A 19,729-nucleotide genomic window follows, 5' to 3' on the forward strand; every position below is an offset into this window, starting at 1 on the left:
GACTTCTTTTGATGGCAGAGCTGGGAACCTGAGCTGCTGTTGACTTTTTAAAAAGTAAATAGAATTTTCCTCCACAGAGAAGGGAAGGGATTCGCCCCAAAGCCCTGCCATGAATAGCTAGCTTTATTTCTGGAATGGCTTTCCTGAGTTCTGATTTTATTCACTCAAAATAAAGCCAGAACTCCTAAAACAAACTGGAGAAACTAATACACCATCACTTCCCTCAGAACTCAGGGAAGCACAGGCGGCCTTCAGAGGCCCCTAGGAAAACTTGCAGGAACTAGCCCAAACCAGTTTCATCTCTGATTTTTATCACAAACACATGGGGAGGAAGTCAAGGCCTCCCCCCACCCCCTCCCCGCAAACACACTCCAGCCTTCCAGGGCCTGGCATTTACTGGCCGCTTCAAGAATTCACTGTTTACCAGGCTGAAAACCACTACCAAAGAGATGGTGAATGGGGAAGCCTGCCGTCCAGTCCCCTTCGGGGTCCTGTCGCCAGGGTTGGGTGTGGGGAGTGGGGGCTGAGAGTTACTCCTGCCAAGAAAGCCAGAAGCACAATAATGCAGCCTTGTTTGCTTTTCTGAACTTTGTTTGCGTTCAGGCTTAATTTTTAGGATGGTCTGATTCTGTCCAAGCTCATCATTAAAAAAAAAAAAAAAAAAAATCAAGCAGCTAAGAGGCAAGAAGAAAGGAAACCACCGATCAGTCTCAAGTAGACCGTGGGAAGGATGCTTCCTTCCCACCCAACAGTCCTTGGCAAATATGCCTAGTTGAAAGGACAGACAGACAGACCAGCTCAGGGGCAACAGAACTGTATTCGACAAGGTTTTTCCATGAAAGTGTACATGTTGTCAAGTAAAGAAAGTGGTAGTCAGCCCACACTGAAGGAATATTTGAATTTGTCACAAATCAGACTTTCACATACAAAGATTAGCTTCCTAAAACCCCTTTTCTATTTATTTTAACTTGTTTAAATTTTATTTGTTATTATTATTTGTGTGTGTGTGTGTGTGTGTGTGTGTGTGTGTGTGTGTGTGTGTGTGTATACAAGTCCCATGGTGTGTGTGCAGGTTCAAGGTCAGCGTGTGGGAGTCAGTTCTCTCCTCTGTGAGTTCCTGGCTTGGAACTCAGGCGAGTTGGCTCCTGTAGCATGCAGTTTTACCCACTAAGCGGTCTCACTGGTCCTAAAACCCTTTTTAAAAACAATCATGAGCCAGGTGTTGGTGGAGCACGCCTTTAATCCCAGCACTTAGAAAACAGAGGCAGGAGGATCTCTGTGAGTTCGAGGCCAGCCTGGTCTACAGAGTGAGTTCCAGGAGAGGCGCAAAGCTACACAGAGAAACCCTGTCTCAAAAAACAAACAAACAAACAAACAAACAAACAAACAAACCAAAAAACAAACAAACAAACAAAAAACAAGACAATCATGAAAAACTGGGCCTAGAAAGACAGCTCAGTGGGTCAAGTGCTTATCCTGGAGGCATGAAGAAAGACTTAAGTCAGATCCATGGTGGAAATCAAAACAAGCAAAATGGGCCAGACCTACCTAGCCACTCACACCTTTAATCCCAGCACTCTAGAGGCAGGTAGGCAGATCTCTGTGAGTTCAAAGCATGCTTGGTCTACATGTAAGTTCAGGGCCAGCTGGGGACATATAGTGAGACCTTGTCTCACAAAACAAAGCAAGCAAACAAACAAACAGGTCAGTGGCACTTGCTTTTGGTCACAGCCCAGGGAAGGCAGAGACAGGAAGATCCCTGGGACTCACTAGCCAGCCAGCCTTGCCTACCTGGTGAGTTCTAAGCCGGGGAGACCCTGTGTGAAACAAAGGTGGACAGTGACTGAGGGGATGATGCAGAACGTGGTCTTCTGGCCTCACATGCCATGCACACATGTGTGCACACACCTTCAACACACATGAATTATACCCGCATGAAAATTGTTGCTTTTAAAAAATATTTGTAGATTTATTAATTTTAGGAGTTCAGAGGAGGGTTTTAGATTCCCTGGAACTGGAGTCACAGACTGTTGTGAGTCACCACGAGGGTGCAGGTGTTTGAACCCAGGTCTTCTGGAAGATCAGCCAGTGCTTTTAACCACTGAGCCATCTGTCCAGCCCCATGAGAACTGCCATGAGGATTAGAGGGCTTACTTTTCTCAGCATTGTGTTTTAGCTTTAGGGAACACTGACTGTTGACTAGATAAATGAAGATGGTTTTGGCAAAGATTTTCTTCCACATAATAGTCCTTCACACTAAACCTGAATTTGGCTGATTAGCATGTTTGTTTCTTTAGTAAAGGGTTAGGATTAAAAGGCTCAGGGCTGGTAGGATAGTTCAGTGGGTAAAAGCACTTCCCACCAGGCTTGACCACCTGAGTTTGATTCCTGGGACCCACATATGGAAGAAGAGAGCCAGCTCCCCGAGGTGAGTCCTCTGACCTCTACACTTGTGTTGTGGTATATGTGTAGCTCACCAAGTAAATAATAAACAAGTAAACAAATAAGTGTGCTGAAATAAATTTCTTTTTTTCTTTCTTTCTCTCTTTCTTCCCTTTTTTTTTTTTTTTTTTTAAGACAGGGTTTCTCTGCATAGCTTTGTGCCTTCCTTGGAACTCACTCTGTATCCCAGGCTGGCCTTGAACTCACAGAGATCCTCCTGGCTCTGCCTCCCAAGTGCTGGGATTAAAGGCGTGCGCCACCACTGCCTGGCCTGAAATAAATTTCAAGGTACCTTTGGATGTCCCCCAGGAAAATCTTCAAATTCTACTGAGAATAAAGCATTCTCAGTAGGCTGTGGCCACGGAGAGACGGTCAACATGAGCATAATCAGAGAGCAAACAGCACATACTCTGTGAGAAGAGTACCCATCTTCCCTCAGATCCAGCAAACGCCCAACCAGACAAGCGCATCTTGCTGAACTTGACCCTTGGCTGATGTAGGAGAGCTCTGTGCCTTGCAATGCAACTATGTGGCTCTGAGTGACTAGGTGGGTCCAGGATTCGGTGCTGCATAGATTGTTATCTTCCCCTGTACAGAATGATGGCAGCCACCAGATGTCTTTTGACCTGTGTTGTAGTCAGTGGAGGAAATGAGCAAGTCAGAAGGGGGCCTGGTCTTTTGTTACGGACAAATTAAACTGTGGATGTGTAAAATGGTAAGGGCTGGTCTGGCTGCTGACTTCAGACTTTGTTAGAAACACAGAATAGGTGGGCTTGCCCCTGGCTACTGGAACCGTCAGTCTCCTCCTCCTCACCCTCATCCCTGACAAGAACCTCAGCCAGGGCCACCAGGCCAGTGACATCATGGCTTGTGGCAGTGTTCCAGATGACCTCCATAGTACCGCTGTCAATGTCGTCCTGGTTAAGCTCCTTAGCCTCTGGGTCTCAGTTTCTTCATTTGTACAGTGTGGCTGACAGCTACCTGACACTCAGAGTCCTTAAGAGGTTAAACCTAGATGGTGTGCACAAAATGTTTAGCCCTGATGTAAATACAGTACTCGTGTATGAGACTCTCAAAAAAAAAATAAATATGAAAAAAAGCGATGTTTACCCTGGGCCTGTTATACTATAAAAGCTCCATGAACACCATGGTGTTCACAGACGTTAGACATTTGGTCCTTTACTTAACACTAAGCATCTCCAATTTGGAGCTGAGCACTGAGGAAATGGGGTATAGATAGTGAAATGCAGATAGAAGTGGAATGGTGTGTATTCCCAGGTACCACATGGTAGGGGGAAATAGTCTCAAGTCGGGTGTCTACCCACCCAGGAGCACACTACTGATTGACAAGGAGCTGGCAAGGCTGACCTGCTAGGTTGAGGGACAAGGGCCAACAGTTAGAACCCTGGTTCTGCTCTGTACCATGGTTTGGTAAACCTTGCAGGAAAAACTGTTAGAAGAAAAAATGCATTGGCTAAAAATATATAATAGCATATCTTTCCCTTTCTTTTTATTGTAGTAAAAACGTATGACAGGAAGTTTATCATCTCAAACAGTTTTGGGATATCAGGCAAGCAGTGCATATAAATGCATATAAATGGTTGTGCACAGATCTCTAGAATCATTTCATTTTACAGCAGACACTCAATATCCACAAAACATCTCAGTCCTGGGCAACCACTTTTCTATCTTCCATTTCTGCTAATTTTAACTTCTTTAGATACTTCACATAGTGGTGTTGTGATTTGGATATCAGATGTCCTCTCCACTCCCCACCCCAAAGACTCACGAGGACATAACCTCATCAATGGATTACCCCATGGATGTGTCCATGGCTAAATGTTGTACTAGGAGGTGGGTGCATGTCTTTGAAGTGCTGATATTGTCCTTTAGCACTTACTCTTTTTTTTTCTCTCTATGTTCTGTCCACCATAAAGTGTGCCACTTTCATATACTCCCCCACCACATGATGTTCTGCCTCACCATGCTTGAACCCAGAAGGAAAGGAGCCAAGTTAGCATGGACTGAAGACCATGAGCTAAAAGAAAATCTTCATCCTTTAAGTTGCTTCTCTCTGGGATTTTGTCACAGTAATGAAGGACTGACTAACACAGATGAAAAGATATGACATTCATCCTTTTGAAATGGATTATTTAATGCTGTGGAATAATCTTTTTGTACACTGTGAAGATGTGTCTTTGCCAAGGGGCCTTCTGATTGGTTTACTAAAGAGCTAAATGTCCAGTAGCTAGGCAGGAAGAGGTTAGATGAGACTTCTAGGCAAAGAGAGAAGAGGAGATGAATCTAGGTGGGGGAGAGATACCAGAGGAAGCAGGACATACAGGAGGAGAGGTAAAGGCCACAAGCCACATGACAGCATGTAGATTAATAGAAACAGGTTAATTTAAGTTATAAGAGCTAGTTAGAAACAAGCCTAAGCTGGATCTCTGTGAGTTTGAGGCCAGCCAACTACAGAGAGAGTTCCAAGATAAGCTCCAAAGCTACACACACACACACACACACACACACACACACACACAGATATATATTGGTGCCATATTCAATGCCTTCCACTCCCTTCCTATGTTTTCTTCCAGAAAGAAGAACATTTTATAGTTTTTAAAAAATTTTAATCTACTTTATTTAATATGTATGGATGTTTGGCCTGCATGTGTGCACTGTTCAAAGAGGCCAGGAAAAATCTCAATCTGGGGTTACAGGTGGTTATGAGCTGGGATGTAGGTTCTAGGAATCAAATCCAGGTTTTCTCAAAGAGCAGCCAGTGCTCTTAACCACTGAACCTTCTCTCCAGCCCAGGGATTTATAGTTTTAGGTCTTTCAGGTTAAAATTCATTATGAGTTGTTTTTTGAATGTCACACAGTGAAAGTCTTCAGCACATCTTTTGGAAAGATTATCCTCTCTCTATGATATAATTTGGTGTCTCTAGCCATCTATGAGACAATTTATTTCTAGGCTCTCTAATCTGCTGCAAAAGTCTATATATCTATCTACCATATTTGTTTATGCTAGTATTGTAGCATCTTAATTATGATGACTTTTTGTATGACAGATATTTTCTTTCTGAGCGTCCAAAGCCTGGTCTTCCCATGTCAACCTCCCCTTTCCCATTGACACATCTGCTCAGAAAACTGTTCTCCTGACATCAGTCCCAGATAAGGGCAGCTCTTTTGAACTAGTACTTTTTTTTCTCTCTCTCTCTTTCAGATTCCTAGCTATTCTTTGCAAATGAAAGAGCTATCTGAATTCAGCATGGACCCAGGGCTGTGTTAAGACCACATGGGCCTCATGGTCATCCTTTCGGCCATAGACACGTGTGGAAGGTCTGCGTTGGTCAAGCTCCCAGATACAGACTAGAATAGGGCACTTCACGAGAGCAGCAGCCTCTTGTTCTTTGGACCTCCCCAAACTTTTCTGGCGTCCCTCTCATGGTGAGAAGTGTGGTATGGCAAACACGCCAAGACAACGTCTCCACTCACGCTGAGATGCGTCCCGATGAAGTCATTCAGTGCAGCTATCTCATTCCTCAGCTAATGCAATCTCACTAAAGCTCTTACTCCACCCCCGTGCCAACCGAAGCATTCTGTGACAGGCAAAGGAGTGGGAAGAGGAAACCACAACTGTCGTCCAAGCCTGGCTCCAACAGTCAGAGCTTTTGGAAACTTCCTAGCCCCACCTACTCAAGGAATCCAGTGGAACTAAGTTTACCAACACCATTCCCTTGCCTACGTTTTAGAGAATTTGTTTCCTAATGTCTAGAGAGAGGAGTCCCTGAGCAGAAGGGGGGCTGCCCACCATCTCTGCCACGCATGTACGTGCCTGTTACCTCCTCTTATTACCGTGATTTCTTCCTTTCTCTCCTCCCTGCAGGACTCAGGCTCTATTTACCCCCCCCACCCCCACCCCCACCCAAGGTGCTAAGTTCAGAGTGAGGGCAAGAAGATAATCCATCTACCACTTTTACTAGCTTTTCCCTCCCTTTCCCCCAGCTTTTCACCCATTGAGCCCTTCCCTGCAATGGGGAAAGCGAAGGGGAGAGCTTCCCAATATGGTCTGAATGTCTCACAGTAGCAAATGTAAGAACTTGGGTTATGAGACATGATACAGTGATTCTCACACACCTGAGGCTTGGTATTTGATTCCCAAATCATGTGAAAGTCACTCAAATATGAAGCTTAGGAGGCAAGAGCCTCATGGGATTCCCACATGAATTAGTGACTGCCAAATCAAAACTTTTGTATTCCTAATCGCGCTGCCTCACACCTCCTCTCTTTTCTTTGTCTTGTGAGTGCACTCTCTAGCCTCTGACCAAGCACTTCCTGCGATATCCAGGGCAGAGATAACTGAGGAAGTACAGCTGAGGAACGTACCCACAGCCGATGCCTTGCTTAGAAGGTGGGAAGGGGAGGGGAGGTAAGGACTTTGGAGGAGTCTCAAGGAGCCACTGGTGGTAGCATTTTTTTGCAGAAGAAGACCCAAAGACAGATGGCATGAAGAAGCCTGCTCCCTATTACAAGGAAGATCAGATTTGTGGTAGGAGCTATTTCATTGTTTAATTCCATTTCCCATGTTAACAAGTTTGGGAGACGTCAACAATCATTTATAATTTTTACATCTTTTGAGGTAGGGTTGGGCTGTCAAACCTCCTGCTTGCATCCTGAGCACCTCCCGCCTCCCCGCCTGTGAACACAGAGGATGGTCTATCTTCAGACGCAGACAATCAGGGCACCTACTACAGACACAAAGCTGCTGAGGGGAAGAATGTAGGAGAAGATCTGCTTCTTTGGCTGCCAGGTCCCCCACATTCAAACAGTGTTTGTCACAGGGTGCCCTTATTTATGAGGAAACTGGGTTTTGCTGACTTCAGGGGTAGTTTTCATAGGTCAAAGTTAAAAACCCAAGTGGTCCCATCTGCTACTTCCAGCGTATCTAAGACAAGTCTTCATGGGAAGGTAAGAGCATCAATTGGTGGCCTTGTGTTTTATTTGGAGCTCGTAATTGTGCAGAGTGTCTCATAATTAAGAAATGGTGGCCCCTGGAGTAGGGTGACATCTTAGACTTGTGTTTCTGAAAACATTCCTAGTTACCCTTGACCCTTGCTAGGCCATGTCACCAAAGTTCCTGATGAGCCAGGCATAGTGACACACACCTTTAATCCCAGCACTCAGGAGGCAGAAGCAGGTGGATCTCTGTGAGTTCAAAGCCAGCCTGGTCTACCGAGTGAGTTAAAGGACACCCAGAGCTACACAGTGAGTCTCTGTCTTGAAAAACAATGAGAGTGACCCGAAATTGTTGGGGTGACAAAGGCTTGATACAGAGGAGACAGGTCAGACAAGCCTGCCTCCTAGAACTACTGGGCCAGGTGGGCCGATTTTCTCAGTCTCCAGCCACAGTCACAGCCTGAATCCTGATCTCAGATGTGGGTAGAAGTGCTGAACACTGGAGTTGCTTAGGAATGTGGGAAGCGAAAGTAGTCCCCTGAGCAGCTCTGCTCTCCCAATGAGTGATGAATACAGTGGTAGAGGCTGGGCTTGGGGAAGAAAACCATTTGTAGGGGAAGCCCTCCATGGATACTGATACCCCTCAACAGAGAGGATCTGATGGACAACCTCGTGAACTCAGCAATCTTGGAGTGCTACAGGATACAACCGGGAGCTCCCACACTCAGTGATAAGTTGGTGATGGTAATGTGAATGCCTTCTGTTTTATCTATACATGCCAGCCACAGAACTAAGAGCTTTGCAAAAGTGCTTTACTTAACCCTGGGAAACAGGCACTTTAACCATCAACTTCTCCAGGCACACAGACTTCTAATATTTGGTGAATTGGTAAGTGAAAGTAACTAAACCCTCCCCCTTCCTCTTCCCCTCCCCTATTGTGCAACAAAACCAGGAGAATCCGGGTGACCCCCCCTGACTCCAGGATTCAAACTTAGATTTTTCACTAGTCCTCTGGGGGCATTCTTTCCATGGGCTAGGTCCTCAGAGTCCTAGCCCATTAGACATCAGGAGATAGCTTTCCTTCATTATAGCAAATAACATGAATAGAACACGTAAGCAGAGGCAGACGGCACACTTAAATATTGGTGTGTTAGCTTATTTAATCATCCCTCATACCCACGAGGTAGCCATTGAAACTTTTGCTTTATATTTGAGGAAACAGAGGCTAATGGGGGTGAAGGGAACCATCTCAGGTCCCACAGCACATGACTCAGACCCAGAACTATCTGCCTCAAACTGAATTCTTCTTATTCTAGCCCAGTCCTGGGGAAATGGAAATATGGACGCAGGTTCTAAGAGAGGTAAGGAATAAGGAAGAGAGAACACTGGTAGATGGGGCAGCTATCTTCTAGAAGAAGGGAAGAAGGGAGATAGGAGGGGCCTGGAACAGGAAGCTGAGCGTCTGGTCCTGTTATTACAGGGAGATCCTGGCCCTCCAAGGACCCAAACATTCCTTACCCTTCTGCCTTAGGAGCACAGGTCTGTCTTCCATGTTGCCCCTGTGAAGGGGGCAATCTGCATATAGTTCTTTGGTCACACTGTATAAGGGGACACACTTGCCTATCCTTAACCTCCTAGTGAGGTGTGGAAGGCAGGAGGGGACACGGGATAGAGAGGAGGGATGAAAGAACTCTGCTCACCATGTACCCTTGGATGAGTAACAAGTCCTCTTGGCTTACAGATTTTGCTATAATGAAGGGAAGGTTTCTTCTGATGTCTGAAAGGCTGGGGTTCTGAGGACCTAGCCTGTGGAGGGAGTGCCCCAGGACTGATGAAAACCCAAGTTTCCATCCTGGAGTCAAGGTCAAGGTCAACTAGGTCATCCTCCTTTTGTTGTTAAATGGCCCAGACTCTCTTTTAGGAGGACACACCTCAGTCCTCCATGGGGAAGAGGCAGACTTCAGGAGCTAGTATGTGTGGAATGGGGAGCAGAGCACAGCTTGCTCAGTCCTCTCCTGGCTCTCTTGTGGTGGGGGGCGGTGTCGTGCCGTCACAGAACCTTCACTCTTTCAACTGCAGCTCCCCATTCTGTGAGTAAGGCCTGCAAGAAGGTGGCTTGGTCCTTCTGACTTAGGGTGAAGCATTCACAAGCTGTTTCTGGGATCCATTTACCAGCCAGCTGATTTGGTATTCGAGGTGATATTTTCAGGCTTGACTCTTGTGTCTCTCAACTGTTTTGAACTTTGGTAAGGAAGAAGAAAGGCCTATTGTGTCTTCTGAAGCTCAAGAGGCGTCACTCACTTAGCTTAGCGTCAAAGTGGTATCATCTGTTTGGAAGGGAATAATCACAGTGCACTTCCCAAGGGCTCGTGGGTGAGGTCGACTGTAGTTAATGCAGGTGAGACAAAAGTGTCCAGCACAGCATCTGTAAGTACCAAACGAACATACAGCAGGCATCGTGTCTCTGGCGGCAGCACTCTGGGGTGGGGGGTGGGAGTCAAAGCCGCTTGTGCTGAACACAGTCACTTCCCCGCAGAGGTGCCTGCTTACCCTCATACCCCTGTGTCATCCCCTTCCTTCCTGATAGTGATGCCATCCTTCATTTAATAAACTTCAATTGTTTTCCCCTTAAAATAGAATCTCAAATCAGGAAGGACCTCAGAGTCTCGTCTGGCGGCAGCTGCTCCTTGAGGGTAGTTCCAGGGCCTCCTTAGAGAAGAGCACACCAGGGCCTGGCCCTCTTATGCCCTGACACTTGCAGCATGCTCACAGCAGGTGTAAGGCGGGCCTGGGCAGGCACACAAAGCCCTTCTTACCCAGCAGCAGCTCTTGTACCACCCACCAGGAAGCGCAGGGACTCAGCTGGTTTTCTTCCAGACAGACTGGGGCCTCTGACAAAGATGAGCCTGAATTCCTTTCTATCTAAAGCAGGGGTAATAGCATTTGCTGGGAGACAGCTGCAACTGGGATCATCACTATTCATATACGAGCCTTCATGCAGACCGATGTGGTCACACATGTGCGCTTCCCTCTAAAATGCGCGAGCGGGAGGCACCTCTCCTGCAACAGCTGGCTGCCCAGGGATAGCTCTGAGCCAGCTAGCAGGGAAGCAGGAGGCAGGGCCAGCTCTGCTGTAGATAGAGAGGCTGCCTGGATGCTCTATGACCAGAGTTACTATTAGGGCCACCTTGGTGACTGAAAGAACTTTCTCTTAGGCCTCTCTTTCCATCCTTCTCAGAATCTTGCTAAAGGAATTTCCCATAGTTCATTGCATCCCTCCCCTGAGATGCACATGCTGCTCTGAGGAAGGAAAAGAAGTTTCAGTGGTGATCTGCCATCCCTGGCTTGTGAGGAACCCAAACCTGACATGGAAAAGTCACGGAGTACTGATGCTATTCAGGGATGGGAAGAAAGGCCATCATTGGGGCAGAGCTAACTGCAAGGACCTGGGGACAGAAGGCTTTTAGATTTTACAAGTCAAGTTGACTACAAAACCTTGGAAGACAGATTGACTTTATGTTCACTAATAAAAATGACTGGCAGGCAGGTGGTTGGTGGTGGTGGATAGGAGATGAGCCTGTCTCCAGGAAGCAGCAAGCTTTTTTTCTGCACTCAAATGAACGAGACTGTCTGAACCTTCCTGGCATTTGCATGGAAACCCGGGCAGCTCTCTGTCTTTCTGAGCAACAATCATACTTACTTGTCAGGCACATGATCAAGCCGGCTGGCATCTACCTGCTTCTGCTCTGAGCTAGCTAGTCCAACAAGGGTCAGAAGGCTCTGTATGGATGTGGGAGTTATTTAACCCAACTCTTTCAACCTGTAAAGCTCCTGGGGTTGAGTGGCCAGCTTAAGTTACACAAAGAAGGAAGGTGCAGAGGCAAACAGCCGTGACACCCAACTGAGGAGCTGACATTTCCTGGGAGATTCTCCCAGGAGACTGGTGGTTTTCAAATGGTATTGGTATCACCCCATAGCTCACTTTCTACACCTATTTCCACTTCTGCTGGAAGGGAAAAAAATGGAAAAGGAAGCCAATGCTTAAAATGACAACAAATGAAAATAAAAAAATAAGTTAGAACCAGATACTCAACAAAGTATGTTCCTTAAATGAACAACCGAGACTGAACAATACTGGTTGTATTTTTCCCAATTTGCACCATGCCAACTCTCTGCCAACCTAGGCTCTAGTAGTAGTTTGAATGTAATTGGCATCCATAATCCCAAAGGGAGTGGCACTATCAGGAGGTGTGGCTTTGTTGGAGTGGGTGTGGCCTTGTCAGAGGAAGTCTGTCACTGTGGGGGCGGGCTTCGAGGTTTCCTAAGGCTCAGGATATCTCCCAGTCTGACAGCAGTTGACTTCCTATGCTGCCATGCCCCCCGTCATGATGACTATGGCCTGAGCCTCTGAAACTGTAAGCAAGCCTCAATTAATTGTTTTCTTTAGAAGAGCTACTGTGGTCATGGTGTCTCTTCACAGCAATAGAAACCTAACCTAAGACAGGTCCCAAACTCAGACAGTTGCCAGGTACCATCCAGATAGTTAGCTGTCATAATAGACTGGAGAAGATGAAGTCTAAGGAAACAGAGTAGCACATTTATTGGGGTTCATAAAAAAACACATCTTAAGAACCAGAAGTTCTACTTTACTGATTGGTAAAAAGCCCTTCTTCGTGTACAAGAATAAAAACCTATAGGATTTTGTGATTTTTCTCTAAGATTTGAAAAAGAAAAATTCTGGCATATTTTCAGATCAAAGCAGAAGCATCTGTTAGCATGCTGTAGGCCCACCAGTGAATTTTGTACTTCAAAGGGCGCCGATCTAAAGCCACCATCAGAGCTGGGGCAGGTGCCCTGCACATAGGTGGGAAGGCGTTATCACGAGGGACTGGGTGAGGACAGTAAGAAACACAGAAGGTAGGCTTTCTGGTTGGTTAGCATCAGGGTCCCTCGGGAAGATTTCGATCAGATCCCTCAAGGGTGTTGGTAGGGAGCAAGGAGGCTCCAGGCTTCCTTGCCAGCCAGACTGATGCAAACCAGCCTCCAGGACCAGAAGCCTGGACCACTGACTTGCCTAGGGAGAGGAGGGGAGTCAGACCACCCAGCCAAGGCTTCTCTGGCCTGAAACCACAGGATCCATAGTCGTGGCTTCTGGTGGCCCTGCATACTTCTTGTCCTTTCCAAGTCTGCCATTAGCAAGCCTCCCCCCATCAAGTAAGCTAGCCTGTCTGGATCTGAAAACTGCTGGGAACAGTTCTAGTGGTGCTTCTGAGTTTGTGGCTGGTGTGTGTGGCTTGGTTGTGGGGGGGTGAATGGACTTAGACTGGCTCCTGGTTCTGACACTGACTATGAGCCTTCTCCAAGCCTCAGTCTCCTGGCCTGGAAGCTGGGATACTACTTCACCTTGCAGGATTGATTAGCAGCTGGTACCAACTGCCTACAGCCCACCTTGTCACTGTTTTATCAGCTGGTGATATCCATGGGCACTCAGTTATCAAGGTTGTCCTTTTCTGAGTGTCTTCATTTTCTGAATTTCTTACTGTTGTATACATGTCTCATGCGTGTGTTTCTTCTACATACACATCTCAAATTCCCTTGGTTCCCTTTGCCTATGAAGCCCAGGCTCAATTGGTTGCACACAGCATAAATAAATGATTTTTTTTTTCAAGACAGGGTTTCTTTGTGTAGCTTTGCGCCTTTCCTGGGACTCACTTGGTAGCCTAGGCTGGCCTTGAACTCACAGAGATCCACCTGGCTCTGCCTCCCGAGTGCTGGGATTAAAGGCGTGTGCCACCACTGCCCGGCAATAAATGATTTTTGTGTCCATGAATGTGTGAGGTGACAATTATTTTTCAGCTGTACACACATTTGGTATTTATGAAGCAGAGAGAAGAAAATGAGAAATGATGAGGTTTGGTGTTTTATTACCCTACTCTGCAAAGGAAGTACCACGCAGCCTTAGGCTGGGTGTTTACTACAAAAGGCAGAAACCTCACCCTGCCTCTGTCCTGGGTTTTAGTGAAGATGGATGAGGCTTTTAGGAAGCAGTGATGAACCACAGCTGCCTCTGAGCTGCAGGGAGGTAACCTGGGTTCTGAGTGGGACAAATACATTTGATTGTCTTCCAGCTTCCCTAGCCTCCTTACCATCAAACAGAGCAAAGAGAACAGGCTTGGCCTTTTTGTATCTGATTTCCAGGCACGGAGATGCCCAAACTTCCCCCACCCCCACAGTAACCTAGTCCAATGGGAGGCTATTTGCCAGTCTAATCTAAAGTCAGTTCTTCACTTTGAACTCACTTTCCTTTGTTTCTTGGCAGAGGAGATGGACAGCTGTGCTGACTACCATTTTACCGTCATTATCCTCCCCTCCCTGCCCCCTCCTTCCTCTCTTCTCACTCTTGTATAACTCAGACTAGCCTTGAACTTTCTGTGTAGCTGAGTCTAGCCTTGAACTCCTGCACCCGTCTCCCCAGCCCTGGGATTACAGGGATTGGACATGCACGCTAGGTTAAGCCCCCTACCAGCTCGGCCTCCTCTGTGCCCTATTCTTCTTTTTGATAGTTCATGATTTCTGTGTCGTATTTAAGAACTCCTCTGCTCAAACTTGTGGTTACTCTCCTGGAAAGTTTTACAGTTTGGATTTATATTGGGTCTCTGCCCCATTTTGAATCATCATCATCATCGTCATCATCGTCATTATTTTGGTTTTTTGAGACAGGGTTTCTCTGAATTATTATTTTTTTAATTTATGGTGGAATTGTCTTTTCCTTTTTCTTTGTTTCTTTGGCACCATTTATAAGAAAGCTGAGCCTTTCTCCGTTAACCACAGCAGTGTTTGTGTTGCTCATTCAGCACGTCAGTGTTCTCTTTTTCTCCCTCTGAAACTGTCTCCCCCAACCCCACGATGGTTGATCTCCACTGGCTGTCTTCCTTCTCAGTCATTCACCTCACTTCCAGGACGTCATTTGGACCAGACCCTTCCAGACCCTTCTCTGCTTGTCAGTGTTCTCCTCAGTCTTGTCTTTCCTTCCCATTCCTCCTCTCCACTCTTCTTTCCCAGCCTCCTCCGTCAGCAGCCCTCATGCCAGATGGCATTGCCCAATCCTGAGGAGTCACCCTAGTGTAGTGAGGCCATGAGAGCCAGTGGAGGCCATGGCTTGCAGCACAGACCCCAAGGTCAGAATCTCAGAGAGCCACCCTGCTTGTCCCACTGACTCACTCTCGGAGCTGGAGCAAGGCCAGCTTCCTCTTTTTGCCCAGGACAATCACTCCCCCTGCATATCTGTTACCAGGACTCCCACCGGTATAAAGGTAATTACAGTGTGGTTGATATGAACACTGCACCCGACCTCGGCACTACTCTCCACTCCCAAGAGAAAAGGTCTTAGTTAATATTAGCAGGTGAGATTTTAGAAGGCAGAGACTATGTCCCTGAGGGTAACAGAGCGGAAAAAAACAAAAGTAACAAAATCAGACAATGGTTTCCAAATGTGCTGACTAGCAGAGTCCAGACATCCCACCCCCTAATGGTAGACTCCAAACCCAAGTCACAGATAGTGGCGCTATCTGATGTCTCATAAGTGAAGCAGTCTGCACAGAAGACAGGGTGGGGTGGCATGAATGGACCTCAGTCTGCCTCTTCCCCACTGATTTTTCTCTCCTCCTGATACAGTGGTGTCCTAGGTTCCCGTGGGGGTAGTTTGACACCAAGAGTAAAATAGGGAAGGGCTCAGGAAGAACCTGAATCCCATGAAACAGAGAGGTGCTGGCACCAGCTTGGAGCCTTGGAGGACCATCTAGCTAATGTGTTTGTGTGAGGGGCCCCATGGCCTTTGCCTGTCAGTCTAACTATATCTCATCACTTATCAATGTACCAATACATCTCAAAATCTTTATATCAGCTGCTGGTGTCCAGACTCATACACACAGCTCTGAGAAGAGAAGCATGGCATTTTAGTCCATGAGTGTATTCACAAGGCGTGGCTTGGATTAGATATATGCCCCACCTTTCTGAAAAATGCCACATTGCCTTATTGTGTTTTATATATCGTGGCTTGTGGTATTTAGATCTAAATGTGTTCTAAAATGTGCACCCAGATTCAGACTTAAAAATAGAGCAGGGCTTACAAAAAGGAACGCTACACTTTCCCTGAATAATGAAAGGTATTTTAAATACCACTTACGAGACATCAAACATGGCGGCCTAATTAGCCCCTTCATTTCTGGTAGAGCATCTGCTAGAAAGATGGGCCATAATAAGAATGACTTTTCTAAGTGAGATCTCTGCACACACTTAAATTATAAAACAGCCCGCTGCCTTACAAAAACACTGCTTTGTATAAATGTGACTAAGGGCTATTAAACTTTCCTAAATGAGCTACAGAAAAAAGAAAACGTTTATTTAAGCCTCTGTCAATTTGAAAGATTTTTAAAGAGAATATTTGTAGCTTGAAAAGAAAGGGCTGAGAAAGTGTAGAGAAACAATGGGAGAAAATTCTCCTTCTGTAAAGAACTATGCCGGTTATGGCAGCCTGTTACAGCATTGACATTTGCTCTCCTTAAAGCTAGCCATCAACTCAAACATGAAAAGACGCGTGCCACTTTTTATTTTAGAAAAAAAAAAAAGAACTCATTTCTGCAGGATTTGAAGAGCAATTGTAATAACCTATAGTTTCAAGGTAAGGGGTCTACAAACCACAGCTCTGCTGAGGGGGTGTGATCAGTCTGACAGATCTGCCCTGCCTTCCTCAGGCTGGAGCTAAGGATGATGTCTACAACATTAAAATGAGTGGAAAGGCAAAAGAAAAATACTTCTTGACATGTGAAATCACACGAAATTCAAATTTCAGAGTCCACTAGTAAAGTTTTATTGAAACACAGACATGTGCATTTCTTCACATTTTGTCTGTGGCTGCTTTCCTGGATATGATGGTGAAGTTAAGTGGACTTGACACATTACAAGGCTGGAAAGCTGAAGGGATTACACAACCCGCCCTGAAGAATTTGCTGATCTATGTGACAGAAGCCACCCTCAGACTCCTGGGGTACAGGCAAGGCACATACCTGGTTGAGATGGTACAGGTATCTGGTGAGACACCAGAGCCCACAGTAGCTGCATCTGAACGCACCTCTTGACCACGCACCGCGCTGCTGGGATCAGGTAGGTTCAGACCACAAAGACAGAGTGGGAGATACAGAGAGAAGGTAAGTAGCTTGTCTCTGATGGGAGAATGGTTTCCATTTGCAGATCTACGTACCAGGGAAAACCCTGGAGCAATCCTCACTCCTGTGCCAGTAACTTAACTAATTGCTATCACTGCGATGAATTAGCTTTCACTCACGCACGGCCTTTGGTGTCATGGTTCAGTTAACCTCAGCAGAAAGAGAAATGGGTTACCGGTATTCAACATCTAAGGAAAAGCTGACCTTTTTTGACACTAAGTTTAAGTGTGTCAAATGGTATGCACAATTTTTGTATGTGTTGTTTTTTATAAAGACAGGTTTTTTTTTGTAGTCCATGCTGGCCTTAAACTTACTATGTAGCTGAGGCTAGCCTTGACCTCCTCCTGATTCTTCTGCTTCTGCCTCCCAAATATGTGTATTATAGGTATGGGTCATACTACCTTGGCTAGACTATTTTATTTTAACTTTTGAGACAAGGTGTTGCTGCATAGCCTAGGCTAGTGGCCCCAAGCTCCCAATTCCCCTGCTTCAGCCTCTAGAGTACTGAGACAATAGGCATATGCCACCATGCCTTGCACACTTTGACTTTTGAATTAGAAGTTTGTGAGGTTTTGTCACTGACTAGAAATCCAAACTATATATTGTAGCTACTAGTCACGTGCCCACATAACTAATCAACTTTAATGTGGGAGGAAATAGATCCTATCATGAGGTTTTCAGACTAAGTTTCAAAGATTCAATTGATCTCCTGAAATCTAACTGGAGTGTGTAACTTAAGGATGAATTGGCCGGGGAAGGGGTGGGCGACCAAGCTCTACCTACCCACTATTGTAAAAACATCCCAGCCTGGAGAACATAGTGTTAGAAGTAAAAACGTGGGACACCAGGCCTGACAACCTGTGTTGGATTCCTGGGGCCCACAGCTCCTTTCCCCAAATCATAAACAAGTAAATAAAAAGAAAATTTTTAAGAATTTAAAAATGAAGCCAGGTGGTGGTGGCACATGCCTGTAATCCCAGCACTTGGGAGGCAGAGGCAGGCAGATCTCTGTGAGTTCGAGGCCAGCCTGGTCTACAGAGCTAGTCCAGGACAGGCTCCAAAGCTACAGAGAGAAACCCTGTCTCGAAAAAAACAAAAAAAGAATTTAAAAAATGAAAACTGAATGAACTAACAGGGCAAGGGGTAGCTGCTATACCCCACCTACCACTCAGAGATAACAAAACAAAAACTCCAAACCAGCTAATAATTCTCAATTAGCCTATTTCATGGACCCCTGAACAACTCAGCCTTATAGAGACATTTTCTCATCCCAGTGTTAATTCACGTGCATAAAACTTGAGCTGGACAGGTTTTAGCTCGGCGGCGGCAACTGGAAATGAGACTATTTAATGTAGGAGGGACCACACACGGCTATGAGGTGTTGACACTGCAGATGCAGGACCGCGCTGTAAGGCTGCTGCAGAAGACCTATGAGAGGTCCCATTCTACCTTGGTGGCACCACTAAATGGAGTTTGCTTACCTTGCACATGTGGAATCTGAGGAGTGATGGGTTAGAGAGACCTCTGCCACCAGTTTCTCTTTGAGTTTATGGAAACTGTTTTCCCAAAGGGCTGAACATGCCTTGCTCAGTAGGGGACAGCAAGCTTTCAGCTGCTCATTGATTTATGATTATCAATAACCAATTCACATGTTAAATAAATGAATATATGCATTATTAAATATATGTATAAGTGGCCAATATATTAGTATATATATATGTGTCTGAAAATACATATTAATAAAATGTATATTCAGATGTGTGCTGCATAGGTACAAAATACTCACCTGACCTAAGTATATTTAAAATAAAGAGTGATTCTGTACTTCAGGAAACCCTGCTCAGTGGTAAAAAAACACTTGCTGATCTTGCAGAGGACCCGGGTTCAATTCCCAGCACCTACATGGCAGCTCACAACTGGCTATAACTTCAGTTTCAGAGAATCTGATGCCCTCTTCTGGTACATACTCACACAGGCTCACATACATACAAAAAACAAACAAATAAATGTTAGGAAGGAAGGGAGAGAGGGAGGGAGGGAGGGAGAAAGGAAGGAAAGGAGAAACCTTTCTCTAGGATTATACTGCAGTAGCTTAGATTTGCCCTGGGCCAGGTACAAGCACCTGTTTTAAATGTCCAAAATGCAGCCAGGCAAGGAGCCACAGGAAAACACTTCATAGTCAACTGTTCAACATGGCAAGATAAGAAAGCCAGATAATTCCAGGTGCAGTTCAACACTGTTGTTCCTAACTGGTATGCCAAGCTGAAACCTTGATTGTGGATTTTAAAATACTGACAATTTAGAGTTCTGTTTTTAAAAGCAAACACAATTAATTGTGAACAAGGTGAACCAGGGCATGAAACTTCCCCATTTACTAAGGTCATGTAACCAGACCCAAGGGCTGGAATCAGGTGGGTTTGTGAAGCTCAGAGCACGTCACAAACCCCCAAGGTGGAAACGAGGCGGAGAAGGATCAGCATTGTATGAGAACAGGAAAGTTGGGGCAAGTCCAAGCCTCCCTTGTGTGGCAGCTTAGAGACACCATGAGAACAGCTGTTTTCCTGGTGTTCTGGTTTCCACTGGCTTTCACAACTAAAGGCGCATGGAAATAAAACCCGAGGAGGAGAAGCCTCTCCTCACAAAAGCCCTACAGTTTTCTGACCTTTGAGCTGAGATGTGGGTCAGCTTATCCATTTCTCACTCTCAAGCGTGTGTGCGCATGTACACACACACACACACACACACACACACATGCACGCGTGCCTGTGCACACACATAAACAGACAGACAGATAGATGGACAGACAGGCAGACACACATACACAAACACACACAGGCGTTCCTCCTGGCCCACACCAATCACTTCCCATGGCACCCTCTAGAAACATAGCGGGCAGGGAGTATGTTGGCATCCAAACAAAACAACTATTATTCCTACTTTATAATGTACCTCACAAACAAACAGGCGACAGGCACAAACACTAACTGAAACTTTGCCATCAGCCTCCAACCCTTGGCTCTGCATTTTAATTCGAAGGACTCCAGCTAACACAGAACTACCCCTCCCTTAGACCGACACAGAGCAGAGCTTGGGAGCCGGGTCTG

At 45.8% G+C, this 19,729-nt stretch overlaps 1 protein-coding gene across 2 annotated transcripts in view; it reads right to left on the reverse strand.

Annotated features, from left to right (window-relative positions):
- Slc44a3 (solute carrier family 44 member 3) overlaps window positions 1–19,729 on the reverse strand; it is a 71,829-nt gene that overhangs the window by 9,843 nt on the left and 42,257 nt on the right. The window contains exon 12 of one of the 2 annotated variants that reach the window (XM_036190849.1): window positions 16,467–16,553. In XM_036190849.1, the coding sequence (XP_036046742.1) occupies window positions 16,467–16,553 (87 nt within the window). The remainder of the gene's footprint in view (window positions 1–16,466; window positions 16,554–19,729) is intronic. The other variant, XM_036190850.1, reaches the window with a different exon arrangement.

This window comes from Onychomys torridus, chromosome 6, assembly GCF_903995425.1.
Source record: "Onychomys torridus chromosome 6, mOncTor1.1, whole genome shotgun sequence".
Lineage (NCBI taxonomy): Eukaryota > Metazoa > Chordata > Mammalia > Rodentia > Cricetidae > Onychomys > Onychomys torridus.